This window comes from Somniosus microcephalus, chromosome 17, assembly GCF_052327205.1.
Source record: "Somniosus microcephalus isolate GS21.2 chromosome 17, FLI_Smic_1.0, whole genome shotgun sequence".
Taxonomy (NCBI): Eukaryota; Metazoa; Chordata; class Chondrichthyes; order Squaliformes; family Somniosidae; genus Somniosus; species Somniosus microcephalus.
In genome coordinates this window covers 58269654-58293568 of record NC_141003.1, presented here as the reverse complement: position 1 = coordinate 58293568, position 23915 = coordinate 58269654, and the positions used below count along the sequence as shown (strand labels likewise).

The 23915-nt window shown below is 48.2% G+C and overlaps 1 protein-coding gene across 6 annotated transcripts in view; it reads left to right on the top strand.

Moving 5' to 3' along the window:
* napepld (N-acyl phosphatidylethanolamine phospholipase D) overlaps nucleotides 1-23915 on the top strand; it is a 67045-nt gene that overhangs the window by 30839 nt on the left and 12291 nt on the right. For 5 of the 6 annotated variants that reach the window (XM_086010435.1, XM_086010437.1, XM_086010439.1 and 2 more), the window contains one exon: nucleotides 1560-1674. In XM_086010435.1, the coding sequence (XP_085866561.1) occupies nucleotides 1560-1674 (115 nt within the window). The remainder of the gene's footprint in view (nucleotides 1-1559; nucleotides 1675-23915) is intronic. The other variant, XM_086010436.1, reaches the window with a different exon arrangement.

The window sequence follows — 23915 nt, the reverse complement described above, 5'->3', positions numbered from 1 at the left end:
TATCCCTTCCCTTTCTCTCCGAAAGATGCTGGCTAATGCTGGAGTATGGCTCCACATGAACCCGCAGCCCTCTGGTATCTCTCCCAACTGGCTATTCTTCATGGGCAAGCTTGGACAGTGAGTGTCCGCAAGCTATTTGACTGTGGGAGGCATCTCGGTTAAGTCCAATTCTGTCCTTGCTCAAGGTCCACACGTATTTCAACACGTGTATTTAAAGCAAGGGTTGAGGAATACGAATGAGATTATCCTTTTCTAATCCAGGATGCTAAAGCTAATTGTAGTACTTGTAGCGCTACCTCTGCTAACTCAGCACAGACCAGGGATCAAACCTGGGACATTAATGCTATTTATGGCTCAGCTTCTCACTACTTCAAGCTCACTGAGCGATTGAAGAGCTCCCCCCACCACCACATATATCCCCATGCATGTATATAAAGAATTAATAATGTGTGTTGAACACGTCTAGTGACCGTTGAACACATCTAGTGACCGAAAATCTATCAATGCAGAAAATATTACTCGTTTCTTTTCAAATACAATGGCAGATTTCTGAAAGTTCTGCACAGGAGTCTGAGTGGACTTCTAGAGCACAAGTGTACCAGTTTATAGTTACGTAACTCCGACTGTCCCAATCACTGCAAGAGTATCTCCTGCTTTTGAGCCCCCACTACAGGATTCAAGCACATAATCTAAGGTGACACGCCAGTGAGGAATTGCTGCATTTTTTTTTAAAGAGATGCCATCCATTGAATGAGAAGCTAAAATGAGGTCACGTCTGGCTGTTCCAGTGGTTCGGGTGGGCCTTTAGAATACCACGGCCTTTTTGGAAGAAAAGCAGGGAGCTCTCCCAGTATCCTGGCCAACGTTCCCTCCTCAACAAAGTCCACCCAAAAAACAGTTTATTCCTTTTTGTGGGATGTTGCTGCATTTGCCTACATAACGACAATCATTCTCTTCAAAAATAATTATCAAAAAATGTTATGAGATGTTTTGATGTGACAATGTACTATATAAATGCAAGTATTATTATTTACCACACAGGTCATTTTGTGTGGTCATAGTTTGCATGCTTGCTTTGGTGGTGTTCTTTATTGATGGTAGCTGGGATAGCACACGTTCATTGATTTACTTCATGGGGCCACAAAGTGGACAAGTATGTTCTCGGCTCATATCAGAGTGATGCTTTAAGAACTTAAGGAAGTATGGAGCAAGACAAGCATATTTGGGCCCTTATTCGGACAGCAGTGAACTTTCCTGGAATCCCCTAGAATTCTGGGACTATCAAGCAGATCAACCAAAGTAATGCTGAGGCCAGGAGTGTAGCTAATAATTTGAAGTTTGTGCATGCACTGGCCAACCTGTTACTGATTTCCTCTGTTTCTGTCTCTCTCTGTTTCTTTCTCTGTTGCTATCTCACTCTCTCTAATGAAAGCGATCAAGTCTAACAGAAAAAGGGGAAGTAGTACATCATTATATTCAGTACAGAAATATGCAGCTCCTGCTCCTATTCAATTCGAGGCTCCTAGTTTACCTGTCTTATGTTTTTGTCTCTGCTCCAGATGGTTTATGAAATATAACCACGTGAACCCAGAGGAGGCTGTGAGGATCCACATAGATGTTCAAGCAAAAAGGTCTGTAGGAATACACTGGGGAACATTTGCTTTAGCCAATGAGGTAAGTACTTTGCCTATCAAAGTGACGATTTGTAGACACTATAAACTTCTAACTTAGTGGCTCAAAGTTTATTTTGGTGTTTGATATTCATGTATATTGATTTTTATGTAATTTACCTGAATAGATCGGAGGTAAAACTTGTAAACAGCAGTTGCAATCTCCACCATCTCATCCAAGCAACCATTCCTCAGGTGTGAACCTGGGGCAGTGTGTGTTGACAGAAACATAGAAACATAGGATAGATAGGAGCAGGAGTCGGCCATTCGGCCCCTCGAGCCTGCTCCACCATTTAATGAGATCATGGCTGATCATCCAAATTCAGTACGATAGCAAAATACTGCAGATGCTGGAAATCCAAAATAACAACAGAGAATGCTGGAAAAACTCAGCAGGTCAGGCAACATCCGTGGAGAGAAATTTGAGTTGACGTTTCAGGTTGAAACCCTTCTTCAAAACTGGAAAGAAAATAAAAAGATCGAAGGCAAAGCTGCGATCGAACAAAAGAAGAAAAGGAGACAAAAGGTATCAGAAGCCAGATGAGATGGTAATGGGCCCGTGGAGACAAAAGGCAGCTGAGATTAGGTGTGAAGTGTACTGGCAGGATAAGGACAGCTGCCAGGTGAGAGAGAGAAACAAAAGGAAAGGAGGGGGTGGGGTGGGTGGGAAAGGAGGACCCAAAACAAAGAGGTGGAAAAAATTAAAAGGAAAAAAGTAATAGAGGCCAAGGTTGTGATCTGAAATTATTGAACTCGATATTGAGCCCGGAAGGCTGCAAAGTGCCTCCGATTAGGCACTTTAACCAGCAAAATTCAGGAGTAGGTTCAGGTAACTTTTATTACTTGCCTTCCTCCATTTGTTGCTGTGCAAGCGTATGGCGGCAGCTGTTGCTAAGCTACAGAGACGCTTGCAACTTGTGGCCATTGTTCTAAAGCTGTTGCTAAGCAACAGGGTTTGTTGCTCTCAGCTCCGTATCTTTTACTATAGCGTTCGGTTATCCGGAATTTTTGATGAACCGGCACCACGTTGGTCCCGTCCGTGCCGGATAAAAAAAAGTTTCCTGTATCTTGGAACTAGAGAGCGGTCATCCTTGACTATATCTATTGCAATGCTGAAAGCAGAATAATTTCCACAGGATATTGTAGATGCAATAAATTGGCAGGGTTCATCATCAATTAAGTCAACATCCTCTTTATTATGGGTCTCAGTGTATATTTAAAATTTGATGTGTTATTAGAATTGCTGAGGTGGCAGAGGAATTTAGTTCGATCATTTCCTGATTAGCACCTCCTGTTTCCTGAGCATTTATTAATGTAGCCTCTTCATTTTGAGAGAGAGTAATAAATCAACAGTCTTTGTCTATAATTAAATAATCCTAAGAGCAAGGGACATTCTTCATCAAAATAGCTTCATCTGGAGCTTAATACTCAACCCTTATAATTGTCTGACTCATTCTGTCGTGGGTGTATCTCTTGCAATTACTTATTATTGAATCCAAATCTGAGCAGATTTTTCACTGTCTTCAAAAGGGTTATTTACACTAGGCATGTTCCAAGTTGCTATAGTCACTGTCCCTGTGGTGGATCACATTCACATTTTAATAGGCCTTATCCTCTTCCTACCTTGAGGGAATCTCCAAATTACCCCTCTCCCTCCGCATTGCCTATAAGATTATGGAGCTCCCAAAACCTAAGAAGAGTATAATTTCTTCCTCCAGAATAAACATAAAAATACTGTACCTTTTTAAAAATGCTTCCACTTTGCTGTCATTTCTCCTCTATTTCCCTGAAGGCAATAACTAGGATGTGGTTTCTGAAGGCATTGACTTAGGGTGTGGTTCCTGAATCATTGACTACGATGTGGTTTCTGAAGGCATTGACTAGGGTGTGGCTCCCAAGGTATTCTAGTACAGCTACAACACTGGCATCTATCCAACAAAGTGAAAAATTGCCCAGGTATGTCCTGTCCACCAAAAGCAGGACGAATCCAATCCGGCCAATGAACGCCCCATCAGTCTACTCTCAATCATCAGCAAAGTGATGGAAGGTGGGGGTCAACAGTGCTATCAAGCGGCACTTACTCATCCATAATCTGCTCACCGATGCTCAGTTTGGGTTCCACCAGGACCCCTAGGCTCCATACAGCCTTCTATCCAAACACGGATAAAAGAGCTGAATTCCAGAGGTGAAGTGTGAGTAACTGCCCTTGACATCAAGGCAACATTTGACCAAGTGTGGCATCAAGGAGCCCTAGTAAAATTGAAGTCAATGGGGATCGGGTGGAAAACTCTCCACTGGCTGGAGTCATACCTAGCACAAAGGAAGATGGTTGTGGTTGTTGGAAGCCAATCATTTCAGCCCCAGGACATCGCTACAGGAGTTCTTCGGGGCAGTGTCCAAGGCCAAACATCTTCAGCTGCTTCATCAATGACCTTCCCTCCATCATAAGGTCAGAACTGAGGATGTTTGCCAATGAAGTTCAATTTGCAACTCCTCAGATAATGAAACAGTCTGTGCCTGCATACAGCAAGAGCTGGACAACATTTGGGCTTGGGCTGATAAGTGGCAAGTAACATTCTCGCCACACAAGTGACAGGCAATGACTATCTCCAACAAGGGAGAGTCTAGCCATCTCCCCTTGACATTCAATGGCATTAGCATCGCCGAATCCCCCACCATCAACATCCTGGGGGTCACCATTAACCAGAAACTTAATTGGACCAGCCATATAAATACTGTGGCTACAAGAGCAGGTCAGCGGCTGGGTATTCTGCGGCGAGTGACTCTCCAAGGCCTCTCTACCACCTACAAGACTCAAGTTAGGAGTCTGATGAAATACTCTTCACTTGCCTGGCTGGGTGCAGCTCCAATAACACTCAAGAAGCTCAACATCATCCAGGACAAAGCAGCCCACTTGATTGGCACTCCATCCACCACCTTAAACATTCACTCCCTCCACCACCGGCGTACCGTGGCTGCAGTGTGTACCATCTACAAGATGCACTGCAGCAACTCGCCAAGGCTTCTTCGGCAGCACCTCCCAAACCCGCGACCTCTTCCACCTAAAAGGACAAGGGCAGCAGGTGCATGGGAACACCACCACCTCCAAGTTCCCCTCCAAGTCACACACCATCCTGACTTGGAAATATATTGCTATTCCTTCATCATTCCTGATTCAAACTCCCTCCCAAACATCACTGTGAGGGTACCTTCACCAACTGCAGTGGTTCAAGAAGGCAGCTCACCACCACCTTCTCAAGGGCAATCACGGTTGGGCAATAAATGCTGCCCTAGCCAGCGACGCCCATGAATAAATTTAAAAAAATCATTGATTAGGGTGTGTTTCCTGACGACATTGACTAGGGTGTGTTTCCTGAAGGTATTGACTCGGGTGTGTTTCCTGACGACATTGACTAAGGTGTGTTTCCTGAAGGCATTGACTAGAGTGTGGTTTCAAAGATGCGAGCAGCTCTTTGGTACCTCGCCCAACTGGCTATTCTTCTTCCTCGATAGTGAGTGCTGGCAAGGAATTTGACTGTACAGGGCATCACAGCCAAGTCAGATTCTATCCTCAGCCAATGTTTACACGCACACTTTTCAAGAGAGGTCAATAGATGGCGATTATGCACAGGAATCCTGACTGATGATTTTTTTTCTCCCTCAACCTCCCCCAAGGATAGAGGCACTAAAGCCAACTGCAACGCCTTCACTATTGCTCTGCTGATAGTATTTAATTCAGTATAGCTGTCTGTTTTCCTTCTTTTAAAAAGGTTTCTTTAAATAAGTTGAAGGATGTCGATAGACAAATATTTATGAATCTGATCTAATAGAAATACCCAGGGCATTAGTTCCCTTACACATCTTTACTAAAATGACCATATTTGTTCTGAGTTCCATTTGAGAAAGGAGAGAAACTAAAAAGAGAAGTAAAAATTAATTGGTCAAAAACGCAGAAATAACAAAGTTCCTGTTAATATACATTAAATAGCCACTAGGTTTACAGAATGGATCTGGCAAGTTCAATGCGAGTATCAGTTGCACATTGATGCGCTATCAATTACTCATAAAAGACGGAGAGTTAGGAGAGTAACTAAAAGGCTTTTATTAACAAAGAACAGAGCATGCCTCTCGTGGTTGACTGGTTTCCAAGAAGGCAGGGGGCTGCAGAGCAGTCACCTTTATACCCGGGCGTGTGGGTGGAGCCAGGGGCGGAGCCAGCTGAGGCATGTATAGATACAACAGTGTGCAACAACCACAACAACGGTGAGCAACAATAACAGTGGTTTACCACATTCACCCCTTGTTTAAATTTGAGTCCGGCGGGGTGAAGTGTACTAAAGGTTCGTGTAAGTAAGTCTATCAGGTGGCCTTGTATGCCGTCCTGATCGTCGTGGTGGCGGCGGTGATGGTGCAGCATCCAACGTTGAATCTGGCGTCTCATTGAGTGGTTGGGTGGTCAATGACGGGTCCTGGGGCTGCGGCATGCCGTCTACAGGGGTTGGGTTGTGGGTAGTGGTGGATGGCAATGGTAGTGTTTCAGGGGCACCCGAAGGTGCGAGGTCTCGTATGGAGACTGTGTCTTCCTGCCCGTCCGGGTACGCCACGTAAGCATACTGGGGGTTGGCGTGGAGGAGGCTCACCCTCTCGACCAGGGGGTCCGTTTTATGGCACCTCACGTGCTTCCGCAGTAGGACGGGTCCTGGAGACGTCAGCCATGTCGGTAGCGAGGTCCCCTATGTGGACTTCCTGGGGAAAGTGAACATTTTTTCATGGGGGGTGGCATTGGTGGCCGTACAAAGCAGTGACCGAATGGAGTGGAGCGCCGCAGGGAGGACCTCCTGCCAGTGAGAGGTCGGAAGGCCCTTAGATTTTAAGTTTAAGAGGACGGCCTTCCAAACCGTCGCGTTCTCTCTTTCCACCTGGCCGTTCCCCCGGGGGTTGTAGCTGGTGGTTCTGCTTGTAGCAATACCTCTCGTGAGCAGGTACTGACGGAGTTCGTTGCTCATAAAGGATGAGCCCCGGTCGCTATGGGTGTAGCTAGGAAAGCCGAGCAAGGCGAAAAGGTCATTCAGACATTTAATGACTGTGGTACTGGTCATGTCTGGGCAGGGGATGGCAAACGGGAAACGGGAGTACTCATCAATTATGTTGAGGAAGTACACGTTGCGGTTAGAGGAGGGGGAGGGGGCCCTTTAAAATCGACGCTCAGGCGCTCGAAGGGGCGAGTGGCCTTGATCAGGCTTGCTCTGTCTGGCCTATAAAAATGCGGTTTGCACTCGGCACAGATTTGGCAGTTCCTGGTCATGGTCCTGACCTCCTCGATGGAGTAGGGCAGGTTACGGGATTTGATGAAATGGAAGAACCTGGTGACCCCCGGGTGGCAGAGGTCATTGTGGAGGGTCTGCAGTCTATCAACCTGCGCGTTGGCGCATGTACCACGTGATAGGGCATCTGGGGGCTCATTGAGTTTCCCGGGCCGGTACAAGATATCGTAATTGTAGGTGGAGAGTTCAATTCTCCACCTCAAGATCTTGTCGTTCTTGATTTTGCCCCTCTGCTTATTATTAAACATAAAAGCCACTGAACGCTGGTCAGTGAGCAGGGTAAATCGTTTTCCGGCCAGGTAATGCCTCCAATGTCGCACCGCTTCCACAATGGCCTGGGCCTCCTTTTCGACAGAGGAGTGTCGAATCTCGGGGCCCTGGAGGGTCCTTGAGAAAAAGGCCACGGGTCTCCCCGCCTGGTTAAGGGTTGCAGCTAGGGCGAAGTCGGATGCGTCGCTCTCCACTTGGAAAGGGATGGACTCATCCACTGCGTGCATTGTGGCCTTCGCAATATCTCTTTTTATGAGAGTGAAGGCTGCACATGCCTCTGCTGTCAGGGGGAAGGAGGTGGACTTGATGAGGGGTCTGGCTTTGTCCGCATAGTTGGGCACCCACTGAGCATAGTAAGAGAAAAACCCTAGGCATCTCTTCAGTGCTTTTTGGCAGTGGGGGAGGGGGAGCTCCATAAGGGGGCGCATTCTGTCGGGGTCGGGGCCGATGACTTCGTTCTCCACTACGCAGCCAAGAATGGCGAGGCGCGTGGTGCGAAACATACATTTGTCCTTGTTGTATGTTAGATTCAGCCGCTGGGCCGTACGGAGGAATTTCTCTAGGTTAACGTCATGGTCCTGCTGGTCGTGGCCGCAGATGGTGACGTTGTCTAGATAGGGGAAGGTGGCCTGCAGCGCGTTCTGGTCAACCATTCGGTCCATCTCCCTTTGGAAAACCGAAACCCCGTTGGTGACGCCGAAGGGGACTCGGAGGAAGTGGTAGAGACGACCGTCAGCTTCAAAAGCTGTGTACTGGCGGTCCTCAGCCCTGATGGGGAGCTGGTGGTATGCCGACTTCAGATCAATCGTCGAGAATACCCGGTATTGTGCTATCTGATTGACCATGTCAGATATGCGGGGGAGTGGGTATGCATCTAACTGGGTGTAGCGATTGATCGTCTGGCTGTAGTCAATAACTAGGCGCTGTTTTTCGCCAGTCTTCACTACCACCACTTGTGCTCGCCATGGGCTGGTGCTACCCTCAATAATCCCTTCCTTCAGGAGTCTTGCTACTTCGGATTTAATGAAACTCCTATCCCCGGCACTGTACCGCCTGCTTTTGGTAGCGATGGGCTTACAGTCGCGGGTGAGGTTAGCGAACAAGGTGGGGGGGGAGACTTTAAGCGTGGAGAGGCTGCAAATGGTGCGCGGCGGGCGATTTAAAAGCTGCTGGCTGCAGACTGTGAGTGGGGGGAGGGGTCCGCCGTACGCTAATGTGACACTGTTAAGGTGGCACTGAAAATCCAACCCCAGTAGAACGGCAGCGCAGAGATGGGGCAGGACAAGAAGTTTAAAATTTTTGTATTCTGTGCCCCTTACTGAAAGGGTCACTACACAGTAGCCACCGACGTCTGCTGAATGAAATTTGGAAGCCATAGAGATCCGATGGCGCGTTGGCAGGACCGGGAGAGAGTAACTGCGCACCGTGTCGGGGTGGATAAAGCTCTCCGTGCTCCCGCTGTCGAAAAGGCAGGTAGTGGCGTGGCCGTTTACCGTAATGTCCATCATGGACTTGGACAGTTGGTGAGGGAGAGATTGGTCCAGCGTCACGGAGGCCAGCGTATAGTCGAGCGAGTCGCTGTGGTCGTCAGACGAGGCGGTGGTTGAGTCCGGGTCACCCGCGATTGGAGTTGGAGGCGTCCAAGATGGCGGACAAAATGGCTGCGCCCATGATCCCGATCCCCACGCGGCTGGAGGTGTCCAAGATGGCGGACAAGATGGCTGCCCCCACGGTTCACACGCGGCACTGCTGGCGTTAGCGGTTTTACCTTTGCAGGCGCTGACGTAGTGTCCTTTCTTCCCGCAGCCAGAGCAGGTAGCGTTTTTCGCCGGGCAGCGTGCTCTGGGGTGTTTTGCCTGGCCACAAAAGTAACATTTCGGGCCCTTGGACATCGCTGCAGCAGTTGGTGCCGGGGGTGGCGGTCCCATGACCCAAGGTTGCGGCGTCCATGGTGCGGAGCGTTAGGGGAGAATGCGTCCATATTCCGGTGGGCCGCGTCTAGCGAGAGCGCGAGGGACACTGCCTTCTTCAGGTCGATTTTGCCCTTCTCCAACAGTCTCTGCCGGGAGTAGTCGGACTTGAGGCCCGCAACGAAAGCATCTCGGATAAGTCCCTCCGTGTGTGTCGCGGCCGATACCTCTTTACAATCGCAGGCTCAGCCGAGTATCTGTAGTGCCCGTAGGAATGCCTCCACCGGTTCCCCGGACTGCTGTTTGCGGGATCTCAAGAGGTGTCTGGCATAAACCGTATTTACCGGGCGTGTGTATTGTCCTTTTAGCAGATCGATAGCCGTCGCGTAGGTAGCCGCGTCCTGGATGAGCGTGTAGACTTGGTGGCCCACCTTGGAGGCCAGGATTTTTAGTTTGTTTCCATCTAGTGTCACGGCTGAGGCTTCCAGGTAAGCTTCGAAGCAACGCAGCCATTGTGCGAACTTGGTAGACGAACCCGCCTCTTGAGGGTCTAGGTCCAGGCATGTTGGTCTGAGGGCATGCAGCAGCGCCTGCTGCTCAGCGTTTGGTGCCGTCATTTGCTGCAGCGCCTGCTGCTCAGCGTTTCGTGCCGACATTTTGTTTTTGTTAATAAAATTGATGCGCTATCAATTACTCATAAAAGACGGCGAGTTAGGAGAGTAACTAAAAGGCTTTTATTAACAAAGAACAGAGCATGCCTCTCGTGGTTGACTGGTTTCCAAGAAGGCAGGGGGCTGCAGAGCAGTCACCTTTATACCTGGGCGTGTGGGTGGAGCCAGGGGCGGAGCCAGCTGAGGCATGCATAGATACAACAGTGTGCAACAACCACAACAACGGTGAGCAACAATAACAGTGGTTTACCACACACATCAGTTCCAAGCAGTACAAGGGAACGAGCACCTTAAATAGAGGAGCCCAAAGAAGAACTTCCTACGTTCCTATTAGGTAAAGTATCTGTAGGCCTTGGCCCAGACTGAGGCAAACAAAGGTAGATGTTTGGGGCCTATTAGGAGGCCATTACTAGGCCCCCTTCCTCCGTCCTGGGGCTTTAGAGCCTTCCTACCACAACCCCAGGAATAGGCTTCTTCTGGCAGTCCCAAGGAGCGCCAGCCAGTAAGAGGTGCAACTGTAGGGAAATGGGCCGGAAACCTAGGGCTCACCTCTATACCGGAATTTGCATGCAGCAAGCGTGGAAGGGAAAGCTATGAGCAATCCTGGCGGGGAGGGGAGAAGAAAATTAAAGTCAGTCGGTCGGCCGGCCAGCGCATACTGTCGGTCGGCTGGCCAGAAGTCAAAATCGACCCCACTGTATCTACACTGCGTTTGTCATAGAAAAACCTGGGAAAGGTCTGCTGGGACAGAGCCAGAATATTAGGAAATTCCCACATTAATTCTTGAACTGCAGACCTCTTCCCCCCCAGAGCAAATGTAATCTAATTGATCTATTTCAGTTTCAAAAAAAGCTCTGATTATTTCACTAAAATGCACATTGCACCTATTACAGTTCGTGCCTTTTGAACCTTATTTCCCTAGACAGTGAAGTCCAGAATATTTGTGGACCAAGGCTTTCGGCAATTACGCAGAAATCAAGCCTGCAGTTCTATAAATCAAAACAAAATTTAGATTCATGGCGGGGCCTGATCCCGGGCTGGATGTCTAGACGGGGCCCACTTCTGCCCTTCAGCTGGTTGGTACGCCTGGTCTGACCAGGTGTACTGCCGGCAATTGTGCGACAGGTCTCTCCAAGGGCAGGGGATATGGGTACTCTCTGTCCCTGCCAAGGCCCACGGGAACTCCCGTGCAATGCGCCACTCCGCAAATCCAGGCCCCAGTTTATTTTCCGGCCCTTCTGCTTCATTCCTGCCAGAAGGGTCAAGGATTTTTAGCTTCTGGTTGTTTTGATGATGTATGTGGTAAAGAGTGGAGAAGGGGTGAAAGAGAATGATGTGGAGGAGTTATTGAACCTAACGGTGTCAGAGAGGTGAATTAGCAATGACGGATGCAGCCATTAGCCCAGGATGCTTCAGAAAGCTTGTCAGTTCAACTGTGTTTATGTAAATCCAGCTCCCTCATGGTTTTTATACTCAGCAGCTCTTCACAGCCAGCTGCCCTGATTATGTTATAAGACCTCACTGTTAAAAAGAAAAATCCTGAAAATATACAGAGACGTAAAATATTAAAATGAACTTCTTGATGGAGGCACTGACAGTAAGACTCCCGTTGTGCGGCAGGATGAAAGCATAGAATGCTGACTCTTTCAGAATTATCTGCAGACAACCACCGCTTGGCGATCCAGTGTAGAAATGAAGATTAAAAAGTCTTGTGCCACTCTGCTGACAGCGCACTCACTCAGCTCTGCAGTGATCTCTGTGAAAACAGCGAAACCCGCATCATCGGGTCTCAGGTTCGATCGACACTGGTCACTCTGACTCGAACCTCACCGATAAATTCAGTCTGCTTTCAATTTGGTTGTGAGACAAAGCTCTTGTCCAAGATGAGTTGGTCTATCATGGGCAGGTAGGAAATATTGGCACAAGCAATGTTGCTGCGCTGAATCACTTCTACTGAAGATTACATACTGGGAAGTTACCAATTTCCTTTGGTGGCCTTTGTTGATCTCTACTGGACAGCAGTTGAGTGCAACAGATGACCGCAGTACCCTGACTTGGTGGATGAATTAACCTAATTTCCTATTTGATTGCTATCCAGTGACCCATTCTGGAAAATATATTGACTTCAGGTAAGGAGGCAAACCGGTTTGTCTGTGATGTCTCTGACATAAGGAAACTACTAGGCACTTGGTCTAAGCGTTAAACAAAGCTTTAATCAACTGTTTTACAACATGGAGGTCTAGTTGTGTCCTTCACTAGTTCCTATTAAGAATGTCCTGCGCAAGCTGGGCCCGTGCCAGAGTATTTATACTCTCCCTGGACAGCGCCACCCGTAGGTCGCTCAGTATTATTTCATAAGTCAGCCTTTCATGAATGACTGACTGATTTCAGTGAAAGAAAAATGAAAGGGGAGGCGATGAAGTTAGGGAACCTGTAGAGATTTTGCCAGATAAAGGGGGATTCATGTCAGCTGATTATGTCTTTGGTAAATTTTCATGGGTTTTTAACCAGAGCAATGATTCTCAGTCTGTTGGTGTGGGAGTGGTGCCCCATTGAAAAGTCTGACCTTTCCAGTTCAGAGAGCCCTTACTCCAAATCAGCCGACTCCCACTTGATTCCCCTGATCTGCCACTGTCTCTCACCCACAGACGCTGCCTGACCAGCTGAGTATTTCCAGCATTTTCAGTTTTTGTCTCGCCCAACTCTGCTTGTCTGATAGCACTTGTGCTCCCACACAGCTGGTGCCGGTTTCACTCCTACTCCCCATTCAGCTGCCTCCACTGTGCTCCCATTGCCCGCTCATTCCCATCGAGCTACCACCAGTCCCACTCCCTCTTCTCGTTCAGCTGCTGCACATCCCACTCCTGTTCTTAACAGTAGGCAAGGTGAAAAAGGAAAAATGAAGCTAGAAAGAAAAGATTAAAAAAAATAAAGTGGCATGAATAGAAAAAAGATTAAACAGTTGGGGCTGAGATCAGTAACTTGGCATGTGAGGAACTGTGGCTATGAGCCTGTGTCCTCAGACTCTTACAGCGTATTAAACCTTCTTTGTGCCACATTACTGTCGCCCCTTCTCCAGGACATCAATCAAAACTTATGAAAGGCCAATAGAGCTTTTAATAAAGTCAGTGTGAAGGATTGAAAGAACATTGTCCTTGAAGTGTTTGCATGATTTCAAACAATTTTCTGTAGCTGTAAAGACGGAAAGTTCAGTACGTCAACAACTGCATTCTACTGTAATTACAACTGATTTCTACTCTGTGGGTTTTAAGGCATTTTTGTCAAAAGAAAAGAAAGACTTGCATTTATATAACGCCTTTCACGACCACCGGACGGATGTCTTTACAGCCAATGAAGGACGATTTGAAGCGGAGTCACTGTTGTAATGTGGCAAACGCGTCAAGTAAATATTGTTTGTTTAGTCATAGGGGAAATGAGCCAACTTCTAACGAACATTTATCCACTAAAGTTAATAATGACCACTGGCAGAGGGAAGTGGTTACACAATCTGTACATCTTGGCTTCCAGAAACAGATTAGTACATGTACAGTACGGTATTGCATTTTTAAATCCAGGGCATCCGTTAGTAACTTATCTGTGTTGTAAGGGTGGGGTTAACTGCAAACAACACCATTGTACAAACCTATTATGTCTACAAGTGAAGAATGATGAGAGAATTTAAGTATCAGTTAATACCACTTAGTGTATGTTTGTGGGAAATTGAGTAATTATCTATAGTACAGTCCTGGCAGTAATAAGGGAGTGCACTTTACTTGTTGACGTTTATCTTTGAAGTTATTCCAGTAAGAGGCTGATTTTGAAGGTGTTTGTAACTTCAGATGATGTGTGTTTCTGATACCTCTTGTAATTAGCATTTGGGATGTGCATTTGGTCTGTAAAAAAATTGCATAAATTTTCAGCCCAAACCATAACCAAAAACATGTGAAGACAGTATTTTCCAAATCTCTGGGAGCATTTAAATGGAAACCTGATGCATCGCCATCTCCTCCTCCCTGCGGGTTACTTTCAAACCAATTATTTTTTGCACCGACTTGAAATAAATTGTAGTCTTTGATCGGCTAACACTGCTGGAAGAGTAAATCAAAAATGCTACCTCACAGATTTAATATATTCCCAAGTCTCAGCTCTGCAGTGAAAATCATTCGCAGTGATATAATTTATACAGTTCCCAACAACTTTCTCCTCTGCTTTCTAGATCTGGTGCATGTTAATATGTGATGGCGGAAGCTTTTGCTATATTCGGACTTTTAATTCTTGTACGATAACTTTGTTTAAGGTGGAGGAGGATGTTGGGAAAGAAAGTAGGGTACAGTGACAGGATGGGGGAGGGGAAAAGAAAACATTGGCTAGAAGGATGCTTGTTGCAAGTCTGCTTCTGCTAAAAACCATCAGAATTGGGGATTCCTTATGGCTCGCTGGGTAAAGGACACTGTGGAGTGTGGTATTGAGTCATGTAGACAAGGAAGGTCTCCGGTTTGATCCTTGGTCTGTGCTGTGTTAGCTGATCTCAGGCAAAGAAACCGTCCTCGGCACCCATAAGCAAGGTAGGGATAAAATCAGTCTCGCTCATAGTCATAGAGGACACTGAGCAATCCTGTGTGCGTGTGTGTTTCTGTGCGCGTGTTTGTGTGTGTGTGTGTTTCTGTGCACGTGTGCGTGTGTTTGTTTCTGTGTGTGTTTGTGTGTGTGTGTGTGTGTGTTTCTGTGCACGTGTGCGTGTGTTTGTTTCTGTGTGTGTGTGTGTGTGTGTGTGTGTGTGTGTGTGTTTCTGTGCGTGTGTTTGTTTCTGTGCGTGTGTGTGTGTTTCTGTGCGTGTGTTTCTGTGCGTGTGTGTGTGTATGTTTCTGTGTGCGTGTGTTTGTTTCTGTGTGTGTTTCTGTGCGTGTGTGTTTCTGTGCGTGTGTTTGTTTCTGTGCGTGTGTTTGTTTCTGTGCGTGTGTGTGTTTCTGTGTGTGTGTGTTTCTGTGCACGTGTGCGTGTGTTTGTTTCTGTGCATGTGTTTCTGTGTGTGTGTGTGTGTTTCTGTGCACGTGTGCGTGTGTTTGTTTCTGTGTGTGCGTGCGTGCGTGCGTACAGCGGTCTTCCTGGGATTTCTGCTGGAGCTACAGCAGGAGACTGGCAGAAACTCCAAACTAATTTCAGGCCCTTACTGTTTAAGCTGACACAGGAAGAATGGCTCATTGGGGGAGGCCATTAAATTCCACAATAGCCAATTTCTTCTTCATCTGGTGGATCTGGTACATTTCCAGTCAATTAAATATCATATTTGTTCCTATATTTACTTTAATTTCCTTCCTTTTGGGATGTTTTTGCTTCAAATTGTTATGCAGTTCAGTTGCAGCAGCTTTTAAAGTGGTAATGAATCATATTGCCATCTATTTCAATTAGATCGCGCACTTTTTCCATGCATGAATCCAAATTTCGCAAATCCATCGCATTGCAACTCATAATAAGGGCAATTCTATTTTTTTTTAAATATTCTGGTTTTGAGAATTTGGATATTACCAGTTACTATAGCACTTCTGCACATGGTGGTTCCTAAGGAGTTGGTGCAGTTTTGTTGAGTCTGATTCAATGCCACATAGGAGATTGGTCCACAGGATTGGACGGCATGGCATAGGCGGAGTGCTTCCGCGATGGATCAAAAAATGGCGAAAGCACAGTCAGCATCAACGGTAAAGGGAGTAACTATGTGGAGCTGGAGCAGCTCTGGAAGGAGGTAATTTAGTGAGGTCCTTCGGGGATCTGTGCTGGGACTGTTCCTGTTTATAATGTACTGTATATAAATAACTTGAAAGTGGGAACAGAAATAAAATTTCCCAAGTTTGCAGATGATATCAAACTGGGAGGGGCTGCAAACTGGAAGCAGACTAATCAAATACAGAAGGCCTGGGTAGACTAGGGAGCTAGGCTGAAAAATGGCACATGCATTTATCGTGGACAAATGCAAAGTCATGAGATTGGGAAAGGATAATTAATAGTGTCAATATAAGTGATATATAGGAGACAGTATTGCAGAGGGGTTTATTGGTACTGGTGGTTAGATCTCTGAAACCATAAATGATCCCTCCATGGCCTTGCCCCTCCCTATCTCTGTAATCTCCTCCAGCCCTACAACCCTTCGAGAACTCTGCTGTCCTCCAATTCTGACCTCTTTAGCATCCCCGATTTTAATCACTTCACCAGTGGTGGCCGTGCCTTCAGCTGCCTGGGCCCAAGCTCTGGAATTATCTCCCTAAATCTCTCCACCTCTCCTTTTAAGATACTCCTTAAAACATACCTCTTTGACCAAGCTTTTAGTCACCTGTCCTAATATCTCCTTATGTGGCTTGGTGTCAAATTTTGTTTGATAACGCTCCTGTGAAGCACCTTGGGTCATTTTACTACTTTAAAATGTGCTATATAAATGCAAGTTGTTGTTGTTGTAGAGAGAGCACATGGGATCTTGGGCTGTATAGCCAGAGGAGGAGAACACAAATCTCAGGCAGGGATTTTGAGTTTGTAGAAAGTGCTAGGTCCAGTACAACCTGGAGTACTGCATAAAATGTTGGTCACTGTTTTATGAATAAAACATATTGAACAGGTATTGAAGAAATTGCAGCAATGGGTAACTAAATTGATAGTTGGGTTTAGTCATCTTGAGTTATTAGGAGTGGCAGCAGAACCTGAGAATGTTTGCTTTGGGGAAGAGAAGGCTCAGAGGTGATCTGACTGAAGTATTCAAGATCCTAAAAGGTATAGAAAAGATAAATGTTTAACAGTCACAGATACTACAGCAAGCTTTAAATTTAGAAGATGGAGGTTGAAAGACAGTTTAGGTTTAACTACTTTTACGCTGAGGGTGGTGAATGTATGGAGCAGACTGCTGAGGGAGGCAGTCTGAGCTGATTGTATCAGCAAATTCAAGAAAGAGTTGGATGAGTATCTGGAGAAAAATTAAGAGGGGCATGAGAGCAATCGTGAGATGTGCTATTTCTTAGACACTGGGATCAACCAGATGGACTACATTGTCTTTGTCTTTTTTGGTCCTATACATTCCTATGATGAATTGTAAGTTTTAGAAATCTTTTTCCCAGACTAGCATATTTAGCATTTTCCTTAACTTTCCTTAACTGCACCATTAAAACACAGAAAATTCTCAGAAGTCATATTGGCTGTGATCCATTGTTAGTAACTTCACCTTAATGTCATTAGAAGTTTCTAATTTTTTTTAAATTCATTCATGAGATGTGGGTGTTGCTGGCAAGGCCAGCATTTATTGCCCATCCCTAGTTGCCATTGAGAAGGCGGTGGTGAGCCACCTTCTTGAACCGCTGCAGTCAGTGTGGCGAAGGTACTCCCACAGTGCTGTTAAGTAGGAAGTTCCAGGATTTTGACCCAGCGACAATGAAAGATCGGCGATATATTTCCAAGTCAGGATGGTGTGACTTGGAGGTGGTGGTGTTCCCATGCGCCTGCTGACCTTATCCTTTTAGGTGGCAGAGGTCGCAGGTTTGGGAGGTGCTGCCAAAGAAGCCTTGGCGAGTTGCTGCAGTGCATCTTGTAGATGGTACACACTGCAGACACGGTGTGCTGGTGGTGGAGGGAGTGAATGTTTAAGGTGGTGGATGGGGTGCCAATCAATCCGGCTGCTTTGTCCTGGATGGTGTCGAGCTTCTTGAGTGTTGTTGGAGCTGCACTCAACCAAGCAAGTGGAGAATATTTCATCACACTCCTGACTTGTGCCTTGTAGATGGTGGAAAGGCTTTGGGGAGTCAGGAGGTGAGACACTCACTGCAGAATACCCAGCCTCTGACCTGCTCTTGTAGCCACAGTATTTATGTGGCTGGTCCAGCTAAGTTTCTGGTCAATGGTGACCCCTCAGGATGTTGATGGTGGGGGATTCGACGATGGTAATGCCATTGAATGTCAAGACTTTCTCTTGTTGGAAATGGTCATTGCCTGGCACTTGTGTGGTGCGGATGTGATATACCTATCAATTCCTCCAATAAAAGGCGAAGAGTTACGAAGGTGACTAAAGGTTTTTATTGACTAAATAACAGAGCCCACTCTCGTGGGTGATCCGATCCAAGCAGGAGGAATACCAGCCAGTCGCTCACCTTTATACCTGGCCTGGTGGGTGGAGCCAAGGCGGAGTCGGCAGTGGTCATCCCAGGTATAGCAGTGTGGCAAGAGGCGACCTCGTACCGTGATACAATAGTGGTCAGTGATACAGTTATAACGAACAGTGGTGAACAGTGCTAACTACTAACAGTGATACGATAGTGAACGTGGTTTACCACATTCACCCCTTGTTTAGAATTAAGTCCGGCGGGGTGAAGTGTACTACCAATTCTGGTAGGTCAGTCTGTCCGGAGGCTTCGTAAGCCTCTCTGATCGCCGCAGCGGTGGTGTTGCCTTATCCGGTGCTGGTGCCTTATCCGGTGTTGATGCTGGTGTTTGCGTGGTCGGTGAGGGCTCGTGGGTCCGGCATGCCGTCTACCTGGGCTGAGGTTGGGGGGGGTGGTGGCGGTGTTTCCGGATCGGCTGAGGGTGCGAGGTCTCGTAGGGAGACAGTGTCCTCCCGCCCGTCTGGGTACGCCACGTAGGCGTACTGGGGGTTGGCGTGCAGGAGGTTCACCCTCTCGACCAGGGGGTCCGTTTTATGGGCCCTCACGTGTTTCCGCAGCCAGACCGGCCCCAGGGCGGTCAGCCAGGTTGGTAGAGTGGTTCCCGTAGTCGACTTCCTGGGGAAAACGAACATTCGTTCATGGGGGGTGGTAGTGGCCGTGCAAAGTAATGACCGGATGGAGTGCAGCGCTGTCGGGAGGACTTCTTGCCAGCGGGAGGTTGGGAGGCCCTTAGACTTTAAGGCTAAGAGGACGGCCTTCCATACCGTCGCGTTCTCTCTTTCCACCTGACCGTTACCTCTGGGGTTGTAGCTGGTGGTCCTGCTTGCTGCAATACCTCTCTCTAGGAGGAATTGCCGGAGTTCCTCGCTCATGAAGGAGGAGCCCCGGTCGCTGTGTATATAGTTCGGGAACCCGAACAAGGCGAAGAGGGCATTCAGGCACTTAATGACCGTGCTACTGGTCATGTCGGGGCAGGGGAAGGCAAAGGGGAAACGGGAGTACTCATCAACGATGTTGAGGAAGTACACATTACGGTCAGAGGACGGGAGGGGCCCCTTAAAGTCGATGCTCAGGCGCTCGAAGGGGCGGGTGGCCTTGATCAGGCTTGCTCGGTCCGGCCTATAGAAGTGCGGTTTGCACTCCGCACAGGTCTGGCAGTTCCTGGTCATGGTCCTGACCTCCTCGATGGAGTAGGTCAGGTTGCGGGCCTTAATGAAATGGTAGAGTCTGGTGACTCCGGGGTGGCAGAGCTGGTCGTGGAGGGTCTGAAGCCTATCGATATGCGCGCTGGCGCATGTCATTCGTGAAAGGGCATCAGGGGATTCGTTCAGCTTGCCTGGCCGGTACAAGATCTCATAATCGTAGGTGGAGAGCTCGATTCTCCATCTCAAAATCTTGTCATTCTTGATTTTGCCCTTCAGCTTGTTATTAAACATGAAAGCCACCGAACGCTGGTCGGTGAGGAGGGTAAATCGTTTGCCTGCCAGGTAGTGCCTCCAGCGCCGTACTGCCTCCACGATCGCCTGGGCCTCTTTCTCGACCGACGAATGTCGGATCTCGGGGCCCTGTAGGGTCCTTGAGAAGAAGGCCACTGGCCTCCCCTCCTGGTTTAGGGTGGCGGCTAAGGCGAAGTCGGAGGCGTCGCTCTCCACCTGAAAGGGGATGGACTCGTCCACTGCGTGCATCGTGGCCTTGGCTATGTCTCCCTTAATGAGGGAGAAGGCCGCGCACGCCTCCTCCGTGAGGGGGAAGGAAGTGGCTTTCAGGAGGGGTCTGGCTTTGTCCGCGTAATTGGGTACCCATTGGGCATAGTAGGCGAAAAGCCCCAGGGTTCTCCTAAGTGCTTTAGGGCAGTGGGGGAGGGGTAGCTCCATGAGGGGGCGCATTCTTTCTGGGTCGGGGCCGATGATTCCGTTCTCCACTACGCAGCCGAGGATGGCAAGGCGCGTGGTGTTAAACACGCATTTCTCCTTATTGTAGGTGAGGTTCAGCCGTTGGGCCGTACGGAGGAATTTCTCCAGATTCGCGTCATGTTCCTGCCGGTCGCGGCCGCAGATAGTGACGTTATCTAGGTAGGGGAATGTAGCCTGCAGTTCGTTCTGGTCAACCATCTGGTCCATCTCCCTTTGGAAGACCGAGACCCCATTAGTGACACCGAAGGGGACCCTAAGGAAGTGGTATAGGCGCCCATTCGCCTCGAAGGCGGTATACTGGCGGTCCTCAGGGTGGATAGGGAGTTGGTGGTAGGCCGACTTCAGGTCGATGGTCGAGAATACTTTATACTGTGCAATCTGATTGACCATGTCAGATATGCGGGGGAGGGGGTATGCGTCCAGCTGGGTATATCTGTTTATGGTCTGGCTGTAGTCGATGACCAGGCGGTTTTTATCGCCGGTCTTTACGACTACGACCTGGGCACGCCAGGGGCTGCTGCTCCCCTCGATAATGCCCTCTTTCAGGAGGCGCCGCACCTCAGAGCTAATGAAGGCTCTGTCCCCGGCGCTATACCGCCTGCTCTTGGTAGCGACGGGTTTGCAGTCAGGGGTAAGGTTAGCAAACAGAGAGGGTGGCGGGACCTTGAGGGTGGAGAGGCTGCAGGTGTTACGCGGTGGGCGGTTTAACGTTTGCTGGTTGTTGACTGTGAGTGGGGGGAGGGGTCCACCGTATACTAGGGTTACGCTTTGGAGGTGGGATTGGAAGTCCAGCCCTAGTAGGACGGCAGCGCAGAGATGGGGGAGGACGAGGAGTTTAAAGTTTTTATACTCCGTGCCCTTAACCGACAGGGTCACGACACAGTAGCCGCTGATGTCCGTGGCGTGGGACCTCGATGCCATCGAGATTCGGCTGCGCGTTGGTAGGACAGAGAGGGAGTAGTGGCTCACCGTGTCTGGGTGGATGAAGCTCTCCGTGCTTCCGCTGTCGAACAGGCAGGTCGTGGCGTGGCCGTTCACTTTGATGTCCATCATTGACTTGGACAGATGGTGCGGGCGGGCTTGGTCCAGGGTGACGGAAGCTAGTGTGTAGCTGAGCGAGTCGTTGTCATCTGCGGGCGAGGCGGTCGGGCGTGGTGAGTAAAATGGCGTCTCCCACGAGGTAGGGCAAAATGACGGAGAAGATGGCTGCCCCCGTAGCTCACATGAGGCACTATTGGGGTCGGTTGCCTTAATCAAAGATGGCCGCCCCCATGACTCATGTGTGGGGATGCTGGCCTCAGTTGCCCTAAACAAAGATGGCCACCCCCATGACTCATGTGTGGGGATGCTGGCCTCAGTTGCCCTAAACGAAGATGGCCGCCCCCATAGTTCGCATGCGGCACTGCTGGCCTCTGAGGATCCGCTCCTGCAGGCCTTGGAGAAGTGGCCTTTCTTCAGGCAGGTTTTGCATATGGAGTTCTTGGCTGGGCAGCGCGACCTCGGGTGCTTCTCCTGGCCACAAAAAAAACAGCCGGCGGCCCGATCGCGGATGCCCGATGTCGGTGCCGGGGGTGGCGGGGCCGGTCGGGTCCGGGACGCCGACGCAGAGGTAGGTCCTGGGGGCGGCGCTGGGAAGGGTGCTGTGGTAGGGGTCGGGCCCGAGTCCCAGGGTCGCGAGCAGTACCTGGTGAATGCTTCCTGATCTTGGTGGGCCACTTCCAGGGAGATAGCGAGGGCTTCAGCTTTTTCCATGCTGAGGTCTTTAGCTTCCAGCAGTCTTTGCCGTGAGTACTCGGACCGTAGGCCTTTCAGGAATGCATCGCGGATATTATCTTCAGTATTTTCGGCTGCCGACACCGATTTAAAGTCACAGTTCCTGGCAAGTGCATATAGCGCCTGTGAGAATTCGGCTACTGATTCTCCTGGCTGTTGCGGCCGTGATCTTAGGAGGTGCCTAGCGTACATGTAGTTTACCGGGGTCCGGTACTTCTGTTTCAGCAGGTTGATGGCGGTCTCGTAGGTAGTCATGTCCTCGATGAGAGTGTATACTCTCGGGCTCAGTTGTGCCTGCAGGACACGTAGTTTGGATGCCTGAGGGACGCTGGATTCTCTCAGGTATGATTCGAAGCAGACCAGCCAGTGTTTAAAGTCTGCGGCTGAGTTTGCTGCTCGTGGGTTCAGGTCCAGGTACGGCGGTCTGAGGGCTCGCAGCCAAGCTGGCTGGTGTGGCTGTGCTCCTGGGAGCTGCGCTGGTGGCTCCTCCGCCGGTTGTGACTCGTTGTCGGACATCATTAAATTTAGTCAATAAAATTGATATACTTATCAATTCCTCCAATAAAAGGCGAAGAGTTACGAAGGTGACTAAAGGTTTTTATTGACTAAATAACAGAGCCCACTCTCGTGGGTGATCCGATCCAAGCAGGAGGAATACCAGCCAGTTGCTCACCTTTATACCTGGCCTGGTGGGTGGAGCCAAGGCGGAGTCGGCAGTGGTCATCCCAGGTATAGCAGTGTGGCAAGAGGCGACCTCGTACCGTGATACAATAGTGGTCAGTGATACAGTTATAACGAACAGTGGTGAACAGTGCTAACTACTAACAGTGATACGATAGTGAACGTGGTTTACCACAGGATGTTACTTGCCACTTATCAGCCCAATAAATTCCAGAGCTTTGCCAACAGCCTTAGCAACCCAAGGTTGGCGAGGGGAAAATAACTGGGGTTCTTGCTCCAGATTGCTGTACTGCAACCCTTGCTGTATTGTGGATCTGTGTGGATGTAGGCTGAGGACAGGACCAGACTACACTACGATGCCTTCCCCTTATCGTCTTTCCTGTCTTGGCCTACTCGTGATGAGTGACCATTTGGGGAAGATATTGGAGAGTTGCTGCTACCCATGGAGCTGTTCCCAAGCATGTGTGGAGAAGATTGGTAACTGCAGAAAATTCAGGAAGAAATTAAAGCACAAGGTCATGAATTCCTAGGGAGATTATTCCTATTTAATGCTAAATTTTTATACAGATTCTTTAAAATATGCTTTAATTTCCACTCATGAGACTCGCCACAACTCAAGTGACTTCATGCTCACTTCATTTAGAAACAAAATTCCTACCACAGAGCCCTCCACTTAAATAAAATTATCCCTCCAATTAACGTTCTTACTTGGAAATAACCAGAAGAGACACGCCATAAAAAGTAAAAGCTATTTTTTTGAATTTCTGAACTTTTGACCATGTTCTGGGGATCTGTGTTAAGGAGCAGTTTCACTCCACAAGTTTAATGTTGCTGTAAATGGGAAAGCGCTTGACAACAATATTAAACTTGGAGTGTAAATTGAATGTAAGAGCCCCAATTGACAGCAAAACAGAGGCAGAACCTGTCCTCCAGGGAGTCTCGCCCCATATCACATTGGGGCCTAATGCCAGATTGAGTCTGTGTTTACATCATCATTGCGGTGTTGGCGGGAAGCAATGCTACAGCTACGGTATAATTGCACCCTTCACTGATCACGCTGGTGGTTGGGGCAGTGTGGAGACTCACTTTACACCACTCTTGTTCTAGGCTGTAGTTTTAATTGCAATCTGGCCAGTGTGTGTGTAATAAGAGAATAGTTGCCATATTTATTCATGGGATATTCTTACCCAGTACCCTGCTTACTTTAAATGAGTTTATGACTCTCCAAAACAGTAATTAAAGCTTTTGCAAAATTGCCTGTTTGCAATCACTTCGCTTTCTGTTTAAGCCTGTGGATTTAAAATCATTTTCAGCCTCAACTGAAGCTGCTTTTGGGCCTGGGTAACTGGAGTAATGTAATTATTTTAATTAGCAGGTAGCCTGATGGATTTTGACTCGACCCCACCCAGAGGAGTCAAAAATTGGCCATGAGACATCTATCTATACTTATAGATCACTCCCCTAGCATTAAAAAGCTGCAGGGAATTGTGTATGTATTTTTAAAATAATTTAACTAAATTGAGCCTTCCTAAAGTTCAACTTTATTACAGTTTGCAAGGTCAAATATTTTG